General features: G+C 41.3%; 1 protein-coding gene across 1 annotated transcript in view; it reads right to left on the minus strand.

Annotated features, from left to right (window-relative positions):
* Positions 1–12,656, minus strand: part of fibcd1b (fibrinogen C domain containing 1b) — a 307,211-nt gene that overhangs the window by 196,409 nt on the left and 98,146 nt on the right. The window contains exon 4 of the mRNA XM_074690004.1: positions 3,578–4,548. Coding sequence (XP_074546105.1) covers positions 3,578–3,649 — 72 coding nt within the window. The 5' untranslated portion in view covers positions 3,650–4,548. The remainder of the gene's footprint in view (positions 1–3,577; positions 4,549–12,656) is intronic.

Genomic DNA, 12,656 nt, shown 5'->3' on the forward strand with positions numbered 1-12,656 from the left:
AAACAAAAGTGCCTGACCACGCAGCGAGTTACTCTCTCTTCTTTTAGCTGCACTCAAACCTCTGTTTTTACACCAACTGGCCTCCGACGGCTACGAAAAGGGCAGAGATGACAGCGCACCTACAGCAACAAATCAAATATGCAGAGTTAGCAGACAAACACGAGACCTGTGTTCTGCAATATCCAAACAAACAAGCTACCACAAGAGATCTCTATTAACTGATCCCTCCCCACTGGGTCTGAAATGACTGTGTCAATAGCGCAAGGCCGGAGATAAAGGTCTGCTGTTAGTGCTCCAAATTACAGGGAGAGACAGCCTGCTATACACACACACACACACACACTCTCATGCAGAGATGGAGTATTTATGTGCATCTGTGTGTGTGTGATGGTGAAATAAGAAGAGGAGGAGGAGGAGGATGCAGGGAGATGAAGGAGGAGAGGGTCTGATAGCAACATTAGCTGCAAACTCCTCTCATTCAACAAGCCCCCATGCTGTCTGATCCGGGGTGAGTGGGGGGAGTAATGGGACGCATTTTTTGCCTTCTCATCCTCAATCAGCATATCAGAGCGTCACTTAGCCTTTCTGATTTTATTCTTTCAGAACACAGGACTGGAAAAAGCCTGAATAATTCACATTGGGCATCATATCTATGCAGAGATTCCTTTATTTCTGAGAATTGAAAAGAATTAGACCACTCCCATTAAATCCAGACCCAGGGCAGAGGCTCCTGCATTTCACATGACCTTTAACTGCATGTAAAAAGAGGCACATACGCAGCGTGTGTGCAGGAGGTGAACCCCTGCTCGTGTCTTTTTGGTCATTGATCAGCCACACCTCAGAGGCAGAGAATCAAAGAGAAATGATGACTTATAAAAAATGTAACCACAGGCGTCCTTAAATCAATACTGATGTAGAGGAATCAAACATGGGTGCAGATCATAGTGAATCCTCGTATGACTCACACCAGGCAATGAAATCTGTTCAAGCTCAAAATAGAAGCTGAATCCTATATACGCTGTCTGCAGGGGCGCGTCCTCAGGGGGGGCTGGGGGGGCTCTGTCCCCCAGGGTTTGGATGAGAATCTGAGACAGTGCTACAATAACTCTTCGCTGTGATTTACGATGAGTATAGACAGTTTGAGGGTATGAGTAAAAACACAATGAGGAGCTGTTTGGGCTCAGTTTGGGAGATTTTTTTTTTTTTGGTAGACCCACTGAGGCCCTGATAGAGATTTATCAAGAAATACTATTAACTCAAACAATCTTTTTTTTTTAAATTATTTTAATTATTTTTGATTAATTTATTTATTCTTTTTTTTTAACATTTATTTAATTTTATTTAATTGTATTCATTTATTGACGCTCAAAAAAAAGAAAGAAAAAAATTCAAGCATCTGGCCAAGTATTACAGTTGGAAACTAGCCATTTTGCTAACTCTGGTATACTTACAGAAATGCCAATTAATAAGCATTGTCCTTCCAGATTACTTAAAATATGTAAATTAAAACACAATAGATTTATTTCATTACATATTTCTTGCTCTGTTGGACTTATTCACCTAAACAACTCAAACAAAATCATTAAATTTATTAAAATATTTTTGGGGGAGTTATTTTAAATAAAAATGATATCAAACAGAGTAGTAGTGAGATAATGTCAACCCAAAAAAAATAAAAAAAACAAAAAATTAAAAAAACAAACAAAAAAAAAAAAACACAAATGTTAATAGCATCAAAAAACTGATTGGCCACCAAGAATCTTGAAGTACTCTGATTTGATTGGCTATTTGCTTTGAGAAAGGTGCTGTTGGAACTTTAAGGTGTAGAAAAATTCTGTATAAAAGTATTTCATAACACAGGAGTTAAAAAAGTCCCTAAAAGTCGCCAAAAACTTCTGCTAACTTTTGAAATAAAAGGGTGTAATCTTGTTGATTATTTATATATATATATATATATATATATATATATATATATATATATATATATATATATATATATATATATATATATATATATATATATATAATATTTAATATTATTTCATGTATTAATTTTTATTTATTTATTTCACCTCATGTTCGTTTTGTTAGCCTGTTGTGGAGAAGAAAGTTATGAAACATTCAATGTCATGTGTGCAGGATTTTTTTATTTTATTCATTTATCTATTTTTTAAAAAAATTATAGATTCTTATATAAAATTATGTAACCATGGTCAATGTCCATGCCTTTTAAGCTCAAAATGCAAAAATGCAAATTAAATGTGAAAAATGCAACCAAATCTGCTTCAAAACCAAACATAGTAACACTGGTTTAATGTCAGCCTTTTTTTTAATTTCTCTATTTAATTTATGACCTACAAACTTTTGTAACTGAAGGCCCGAAATTTGTCTGGCCGAGCCAAAACTGAAGTCTTGGCTCTGTCCCTGATTTGGAGTATTTTAAATTGTGACTTCAGGTGATTCTTTTTCTTTTTTTCTACATTTGATGATTTAATTTTTAAACCCTCTACCTTCTGAGGTAGCTTTAGTAGCTTTACCTTCTGGGTTGGGGCCCCCCACTCTCAAAGCTTGGACAGGCCTCTGCTCGTCACGCTTTGAAAGTCAAGCAAAATCCGCCATGAGCGTGTTTTCTCCCAACTTTTGAATGACACAGCCCACATGCTTTAGTCAGAACAACTGCCAGCAAGCATTATTTCTGAGTAAGCTGTTCTGCTGCAGGGAACTTGGTGATAAAAGAGACAGAGAACCACATTTTCCTCCGCTTCCACCTTGGATTCATATTTAGGAGGAAAAAAAACGAGAAGCTGTTTCTTTTTTTCCTGGAGATGCAGGATTATGATGCTTAAAACCTGCTTCTGTGTGTCAGAGGAAGTTAGTTTGATACATTTCCATGAGGGTGTGTGTTTTTTATCGTTTGTCGCAGGAAAGGTAGATCAGGCTGCTCGTCCAGAAGCGCCAAGCTTCTTTAGAGCCCCGGTCTCTTCCAGCAGAGCCCTCCATCCTTCTCCTCCCTCCCTCTGCCTCTCGGACTGTCAATAGCCCTCTACTGACCTTGTGAAAACACATCGACTATTCCCTAAAGTGAGCTTGTCTGGCTGCAACTCAACGCACGTCCGCGCCTGTCTCAATTCATCTGCGTGGGGAGACCGGCCTAAAGAGCCGAGCAGTGTTAATAGCTATTGAAGGGATTCCTGAGAGCCACGTTTTCACACTCGAAGCTAAAACGATGTGGAGACCAAGTGGAGCCCAGGATGAGAGAGAAAATCTGGGATAGTTGGGAGAAGATTGCGCAAAGATGCGCACCGAACACAGCCCAGTCCTCCTCCAATTAACCCCCTTGTCGGTTTTCACATCACTCTCTAGCTCAGGAAGTGCTGCGAGATCTGTGAATGAGCTCTGACATTAATTACAGAAGTGTGAGATGAACTCGTGTGCCACATCACCCAAAAACTCAGCGAGCTCACACTGCACCAAGCGCCGAGGATGCAGCACTCCTCACCAGCCCCACACAGCCACACCGCGCAGCTGGAGGCTGCTGCTGCTGCTGATGATGATGATGATGATGATGTGAACGTACCTGGTTTTTATGCCGAGTGCCATCTTCGAGTTCAGAAGAGCTGTTCATGATTCCCCATAGGTCATTTACCATCCTACGGTGAAGCTGCGCATCAGATCCGCCTGCGTGTTCCAGGCGGCAGAGAATAAAAACCCCACTCTCTTCGAGTCTTCACCTGTGATTCACACTACTCCGCATGGAACATTTGGCTGTTTGTGTTGTGAAATAAATAAAAAAAGGAAGAAAATCAGGGAGGCACAACTACTTCTGCGGCTCAGCAGCCGCACACACCGCGCGAATTACGCACCAAAATTCCCTCCCGAGCGTCTCCTGCTTATCTGACCGTTATTCCACTCCGGAGGAATTCAAACAGGAGGCGAAACAGAGCATCCAGTGTTTGCAAGTTGCTTGAAATCGGAAGAAAAATGAAAAATTAACTCCCAAGTTCCCCTGGATTCTGTGATACAGTCCGTTTGGTTCCGTTCCGAAGCAGGAAAGGGGAAAATCTCTCAGATTGCAAAGTGAAACCGGACCATTCCGTCCGTCCACTCCCGTTTCCGGGACACTTTCAGACTCCAGGTTAGTCCAGAGTCCAGTCCAGTTCCCGAACAGGTAGAGACAGGACGGGGTAGTGCAACGCGGAGCTTCCTGCCGCGCTCGTCTCCCGGTATTCCGCTCCCAGAGGATGGATGGATGGATGGAAAGATAGATAGATGGATAGAGCCTCCTTTATTTGCAGCAGGCAGCTCTGGTTAGTACATCACAGAGATGCCTTTGACTAAAGTGGAAGCCTGCTCTCAGATTAGCTTGCTCCGCTCGTGCCGCCGCGCGGGACGCTCCGTGCCTCCGTCTGTCAATCACCGCGTCCCCTCGGTGCGCGCGGTGTGCTCCGAGGCGGCGTTTCCTGCGTTGTGCCGCCCTGCCCTCGACTGCTGCGCCGCTGCCTCCCCGCCTGCTACTTCACTTCCTCCACACAGAGGAGCCTCCTTTCCCTGCAACCCAAACAGAAGCAGACTGAGGGAAACGTGTGTAACACATCATAAACCTGATCAGATCCTCTCACACAGAAACACAGAAACGGGCAAATCCCCTGAAAGTTGCGACAAAGTGGTCGAAACCTGACGAGGTTTGGCGTCTGACGTCCTCCAGCTCGTAGAAGCTGTTAGGAATAAAGCTGGAAGCAACCTCACCTCAGTGGGAACAGAAATGATGAAACGGAACAATAAACTGGGGGAACAGGAATCAGACTAAAGACCACCAGAGTCTCTAAAACACTTTTTTAAACCCAAGTTCAAGCCTTTTCAGTGAAAACACTTGATTTTTTTTCTCCACAGGTTGACCCAAGCTTCAACCCTGGGACTTCATCTTAAAAATAGGGGAGACCAGGTTTGCTTTAGCGCCTGAAACTCACTAAATTTTCAAGCAAGATTCTTTTTTCTTCACATCTTTACTACAAACTGAACTGATTCAAGCCTTTGCAAGAAAACCACAGACCTCTTATGGTGCGGCCACACCAAACGCGAATTTGCGGCGCGATTACATACAAAGTCAATGCAAAGACGCGTTTAGCCGCCGATTCGCGCGTTTGGCGCGGCGAGTTTGGAGCGTTCACGCGTTTAGGCGGTAGACGCAAATTCGCTCGAGTTCAAAATATTCCCCCAGAACGTCATTGTTTTGACGACGTTGGGGGGCAACTGCCGCCTGCTCCGGCTCCAACTCCGCCGGAGGATGGAGGAGAAAACAATCTGTGCGGTGTGTCATCATCCAGAGTTATAGGATACGACATGTGTACTCTACAGAGACCAGAAAAACAGGAGCAGGCTTGGTTGAAAGTCTCTGAGGAGACAGGTTTTGAACGTAAGTTCTGAAAACATTCATTCCCAGCTGGATCTGCCTGCACGGGCTATCACTGAGTCCGACTGTGTTTTCCTCAGTGGAGTTTTGAGCCTGATAGAGAGGAGGAAAGTGCGGGCAGGGGCAGAGCGAGGGAAAAAATGGAAGTTCTCTTTGCTCCTCTCTTTCCTCCACCCTTCATTATCCCCAGGGAGACCTCCGGGAACATGGGTCGGGGGTTCGGGTGGTCGGGGGTACGGGGGATCGGAGGTTCAGGGGATCGGGGATGAGATCGCAGGGAACAGCCAAGCAGGGCTGGTGGATTACCCGGGAGAGGCAGCAGGCATTGATTGTGATCTCCAAAGCTTTCACACACTCTCCTGTCATGCTTTGGAAACCACAGCTCATTGTTTTTCAGCTGCTCTTTTGGACTTTCGGTCTTTAAATGAACGAGCTCTCTACTCCGCATGCGCAGTACTGCGCATTCACGTGTTCGCGCCTCAGCTTGTCAAAAAAGTCCAGCGGCGAGACTCGGGCGTTCACGCGGCGCGTGACAGGCCATTCACGCGAGTAAATTCGCGTGTTCGCGTTTGGTGTGGCCTCGGCATTAAAGGGAACCCTGGCTACCAGAATGTCATTTTCCAAAATGATCAGTGGTTTTACCAGCTACATGGTACGCAGGTCGCCATTGTTGTTTACACCGCAATGACTTCTTGGTAGTGACGTCATGTGGTTGCACCGCTCTCAATCTCATATAGGATATAACCTCACGACCCAAAGTCATGTCGTCTGTTCAACCATTTCAGTTTGAACCCAAGAGAGACGCAAATGAAAATGATAATAGTGAAAACAGACAATCAAACAAACTTCAAAATGAAGACGAACGAGGACGCCAAGAGGCGAGAGCCGGCCTAAGTCGCTGGCGTGTTTGCGGCTGCTGCGTAGCTATGTCAACGGAGAGGGAGCGCGTCTGCTGTAAGGAGGTTCACTTTCTGTCATCAGCCGTTCAAGATAACAATATCTAACTGTCCTTTGATTAAATTAATGCTATCAAAAATAATTTCAGTCACTAGAATCCTCCGCTGTTGTGTTATTTACATGAGGATGACCGACGACTTGATGTTGTCCAATGGAAGTTGTTTACGCCCACAAACGATTTCCCACAACGTCCTTTTTTTCTTGTCTTTTGGGAAGCTGTGCAGACGAACATCAGTCTCCTTGTTTCCTTTCGACTGAAAAGTGCACCCAAAAGCAGCGCAACGTGGCATTATAATTGTTTTTTTCGCTCCTGAAACCTCGTGACTTACGGTGACTAGTAGTGAGTAAATGGCGAAATCCAGACGCTCGGCACCAAGCAACCGATCTACATCATCAACCAAGAATAAAATAATGGCTGCTCCCGTAGCATAGAAACGGTGTTTTAAACTGTATTTTTTTAAAGAAAAAACAATTCTTTATGTCTTTTAACAACAAATTCTTGTTTGAGACAAGCATTTAAGCATTTTTATGCCTGTTAGTCCTTACAGTCGGGGCTCCTTTTAAGCTCATGTCACACATACACAGTCTTCCCTTTAACGACCCGGTCCATTACTCGCGTGGGTTGTAACACATGAGAGGAGAAGAATGACAAAAACAGGTGTAAAGAGAAAAAACAGAAGCAAGTCGACAAGAGCAAACTTGTCCAACAGTATTTCTGCATATGTAGCTGTGAAAATCTGTGAAATCTGTAAAAATGTACGACCATAGCCAGAATAGCTCACTTGACCTGTAGGGGGCGCTTGTTAGTACGTTATTGATGAGTGTCAGTGGGTTATATGCAGATCATACAAATATCTAAGCATGTAGTTTCTGAGACATTCATAGACTGTGTCAAAAATGGACGACATGACAGCTCACAAAAAGTGAAGCCAAAATATTTGGTGCTCTTCGCTGGCCGGTTGAAGTTTAAAGCGGAGGTTAAATCATTCCCTATATTTTAAAAAATGGATGTCAGGTAACAATGCTGGACGTCTAATTTTATCCTTTATCGCAAATGATTAAAAATAAACCATTCTTCAGAGAGTTATTTACTTTCAGGCCTTTAATTTATTTGTGGCACTTTAAAATAAGGGTATTTTATTTTGGTAGTCACTCAGCAAAAGTGAAAAAGAAGTAAAGCTATAAATGCGTGACTTGACATGTAAAAGAGAAACTGTTAAACTGTTCTTTAACAAAAGATTCTTCTGACATGCATGTTATGTTCTGTTATGTTGTGTTGTGTTGTTATTCGTCTCTTGTTCATAATCTTTGTATCTGGAGTGGATCATCACTTTGTATGGTTCATTTGTTGGTCGTAGACACCAAACTTTTTGTGTCTTCAGTGATATTTTTACTACTTTTTCTCCTGTGTTTGTCTGGAGATCCTACATGTAACCATGGCTGCATTGTTTACAAGTGAACTCAGCTGTTAGCAGCCTGTAGCATGTCAGTGCTAACTAGTGCTGGGCCAGATGTCTTCCCACAAGGTGGGGAGAAGGAAGTGAGGACGACGTGCTGGTTCGACCTGTCCTTCCATCCATCGTTATTGGGAACGTAAGATCTATCTCCAATAAGATGGACGAGCTAGCCGTGCTAACCCAGCAACAGAGGGAATACCAGAGGGCAGAGTAGCATCATGCTATTCACAGACATGGCTAACAGAGCTAACACCAGACACCAACACCACATGTGAAGAGCTTCACCTGCTGTGAGCAGACAGGATCCAGGAGACAGAGACTGAACAGACTGCTGAAGAAGCTCAGTCCTGGACCCTGTGGAGGTGGAGGCTGGCTGACTGGACAATGATGGACAAGCTGTCAGCATCTATTTTCTTATGGAGCTTTTTACACTTTCTATACACTTTCTTACTTTGTTTTTTTGATTGCTGCTGTGACTTCAATTTTGTTGTACTTGTTACAATGATAATAAAGTTCTGTTCTATTATTTTATGTATGTTATGTACGTTGTATGTTATGTTATGTTATGTTATGTTGATTTGTGTGTGTTTAGATGCATCGTTAAAGTTAACGTCATACTCTTCAGCTTAGCCTGTTAGCACTGTAGCTGTGGTAGTTTGTAAAGTAGACGTTATAAAGTATAATGGTTTCTAAAAGTAAACTTTTAGAAATGTTCTTGTGTTTTGTTTGAATGTATTTTGTCGACTTTCTTTGTGCTGTTTGTTTTGTAAGAGCTAGTGTATGCTACTTGTCTGCCCTGTTGCTCTCACAGTGTTTCAGAGGAAAAAGTGGCGTTGCAGCTGCCCCCTGTCTCCCCTACAACAAAATTAATATATGAAATAGAGCTGGGATGATATGCTATTTTCATGATTTGATTCTTTTATTTATTTATTTTTTTAAACAGAATCCCAATTTTGACATTGTCAAACAAAAAATCCAGATTTATCGTGTATCGATTTTTTTCTCCCACCCTTACTTCAACCGTGTGTGACGCTGGTTTGAATGAACCAACAGGTTTCTCCAAAAATCAACCCCAACCTCCACGGGTTACAGGTGACAGGCGTTTCTCCTCCTCAGGATAAAGCAGCAGAGCAGCAGCGTCCTGGCTCAGTTAAGGTACCCTGACAGACAGACGATCAAAGGTTTTATCAGGGGCGCGAGGAGGGAGGAGCGGGTGAGATTACTCATCTTCGTAATGAACCTGCTCGCACCAGGGGGGAGGGATTTGGGAGGAGTAAGCAGGATAATGCAGAATAGGGTCTGTGTGGAAAGATCTGCAGCGTCAGCAGGTTTGGCATCCAGCCGTGGATTGAGCATTCGCCGCTGAAGGTGGGAGACAGCCGCCTGTGATGGAGGAAAGAGACTCTTCACTGAACTCTGAGTTTGGCTCCAAACATTCTGTGATTGTTGTTTTTATACGAAGATCTGCGCAATGACGCTTCTTTCAGGGAGAGGAAAAGAAAAAAAAACAGCATTCATGAATCGACTGAAAGACCAAGGACTGCCGCCATTCAGCGAGCAACTCCATCACCCTCTGAATTTCAATTCTCTTACAATGTCACCGACAACTTTGCATCACATTTCATACGAGCTTTCATAACACTCCAGCATCAATGAGAATTTTTCTATCAGGTTGTAAAAGCGACTGAAATTAATTCTAATGCCCAGTGAGCAAACAAGGCCGCAAGCATGAACGCCGACTGGCTGGTTTAAAGAAATGCTCATGAATCTCTGCCACTGTGCAGATTTCTTTGATGGCGTATTTGTGGTTTAAAAATAAAAAGTATCAAAGTTGCAAGGAAAAGGATCTGAAAAAAGTGTCTTCATGTTGTTTCACTGTGGAACATTGTGGTTACAGCTCAGACAGCCAGGGGAAGGTCAATTAAAGAGGGGGCACTTTTTTTTTTCAAGGCTTCCTCCTGCTATCCAGCTGGTGCCCTGTGTCAGCCTCAGAGGATTTACAACAACAAAAAACCATATTTTGTCAATTGATGTTTCAGGAAAACCATTATTCTAGCCTCTGTCTGAAATCTTATTTTGCTGTTGTCTCTTTAAGGCTCCCCTCTGATTGGTCGGCCCCCTTAAGGCCTGTGCCTGACCTTGGTGTCTGAGGCCCTATCCTCCAATGTATAAGAACAAGGGTCTTCAACCTGCGGCTCTTTGACTCCTTTGCAGTGGCTACTTGTAGCTTTGAATTTTTTTTTTATTAAAATATATATATTTTTTATTTTTCTTACAGAGGGTATTGTTGGTTAAAGACACTGATAGTAAATAATAATAAAAATAAATAAATAAAAATAAATTATAAGTTGAGCAATTTATTGCAATTGCATTACTTTAGATTTTATTTTTTAAATTAATTTTTGCTATTTTTTGGTTTTAAACTTTTTCTTAATTTTTTATATTTTATTAATTTTAAAAAATCTATTTTTTTGCAAAGGTTTTTTAAAATTTATTTATTTTTTGTTTTTGTAAATGTTTGTAACTTCAGAACTTTTGAAATACTTGAACTTTTTTTTTAGATTCTTCAGTTGATATTTAAAGACATTGACACCAAATACAATCATGTGCTAATATTTTGTTGAACTAAATAATCACACAGCCCACCAACTTCCCATGCACCTGTAACTAGATAATTAATAAAATACAGATTTTAATTCTGTGTGGATGGATTACTTTAAGTCCCAACAAGCCAGCTTAGTAGACACGTTTGAATTGTTGCAAGACAAGAAACAAACAGATTATTTATTTATTTATTCATTCATTATTATTATAAATATATATATTTGTGAAGTTTTGAAATTTCAAAAATGTTTTTTTTTTTGTGGCATATTGTTTTTATTTATTTTATTTTTTATTTTTTGCATTCCCAAACAAACTATATATTTTTTTGCAACTTTTTTAAGTTTCATTAAAAAAAAATCCAATTTTTTTAAACTTTCTTTGAGATATTTTCCCAATTTTTCTAATATTATTTTATCGAATATTTGCATAATTTTTTAATTTTATTTTTTGTAATATATTTGCAAATTTATTGAAAATTAAAAAAAAAACCTTAAACATCACCTGTACAAATTTACAAATTAAACTCGCATAGAAAAAATTCACTAGATTTGAACTATGTATAGAATTTCATACACTTTAGTGTCTTTAAAAAGTAGATTTTGTGGCTTTGGGTCAACTTTAATCCAGGTGAGCTGAGGCTCCTCTGAAACTAAAGGTTGCAGACCCCACAGTTAGAAGATCCTGATGCAATGGCATCATTTTACTTCAAGATCTTGTGCTTATTCTTTGAAGAGGCCACTTTAAACAATTTACAGACAGATTCAGGGATTTTTACATCACATGACCAAGAAGCCAACTACGTTTGCGCACGCATGTTACTTTTTATTTTATTCTAACTTTACTAAAAGGCTTCTCTGTTTATTTTAAATAATACAGATGTTTTATTATTTGACCAATTTCAAAGTTTACACATTTTCTTCCTGAAGTCCACTTTGAAATCCTGCCCCCTGTTGGGATCAGGATTTTCCTGTTTTTCTGGATCAAAGTGATCCAGATCCTACTGAAAAGTTTTGAACAACAAAAACTGAAGAATTTCATTTGAACCAATCCGATATGCAAAATTTTGATCGGATTACCCCGGTGATAATACATGAAAAGTGATTTGGTTACTTGATGGCAGCACTGTCTCATAGTGATTTAACATTTATGTATTTATTGCACATTCAGATATTTCATCTTTTGTTATTTTGCCTCCTCAGCTTTTCCCCGTCTCTCTGGAGCATTCAGGAACAATCTCTTCTGACATTACGGAATATGAGACTTTGACATGTTGCTTCAATCACCCTCCATTGTGGGACTTCGTAAACAGGGAAATAACGGGCACGTCATAAATCATATGTAAAAACAGACATTGGCTTGTGCTTACTGGTACAAAAGGCCGTCACAGCTAAACGTCTTTCACACCCTGAGGTCACGTTCTGTGTTTTACGCAGGAAGAATGATGTGCAAACATTGCATATTTGCTGATAAACTGCAGGGGTATTCAATTTGAGCAACATCCCCGAGGCTTTTGACAAATATTGTTACGATATAGTGATTTCCTGCCACAATAAATGAGCTGTGACTTTAATATCAAGGGAGAGGCTTTAATAAAGGACTGAGACGTTCACAGCTGTTGGTAAAACCTCGGTCTCACACACACACATACACACACAGGAGGGGGCGAGGTCTTTGTCTGAAAACGTGTGCTGCAGCAGATAAGTCTGAGATATCTGTGTCCATCTTTGATTTCACTGAAACCTGATCAGGCCGAGACACTCGGAGGAAAACGGAGAAATCTCCCAGGAAAAGCTGTTTAAACGTCCCCACAATTAGCCCAAACAAACCACCAAAGCCAATAAGGGGTTATTGGATTTATGCGTCCTGTTATCCAGATGAGCATCTCTGCGTGTGTGTGTGTTAGTGTTTGACTTGTGGTGAAATCATCCTGCCTGATTTTTCTCTCCCCTCTCGGCTGTGCTGGTTTGAATCTTTACGCTTGGCGTGGCAGCGGGACAAATGCACAGAACTGTGAAGAACCAACAGGGTGAACTGCCCTTCCCAAAATGCCAAGCCTGTAATTTGCACGATGACGGACTTACAAAGACGACAGAAAAAAACAAGAGGAAGACTCAAGAAAAACGAGTGGAGGAAGAAAGAAAGGTAAGGGATCCATTTTTTCTAACGTGTACCGGAGATTGGCTTTAGGTGGAGACATGAGGAAAGTGGTTTCATCCACCCTGAAGGGT

Source organism: Halichoeres trimaculatus, unplaced genomic scaffold (assembly GCF_033239565.1).
Source record: "Halichoeres trimaculatus isolate MK-OKI-2021-1 unplaced genomic scaffold, fHalTri1.1 fHalTri1_scaffold_16, whole genome shotgun sequence".
Classification (NCBI taxonomy): domain Eukaryota; kingdom Metazoa; phylum Chordata; class Actinopteri; order Labriformes; family Labridae; genus Halichoeres; species Halichoeres trimaculatus.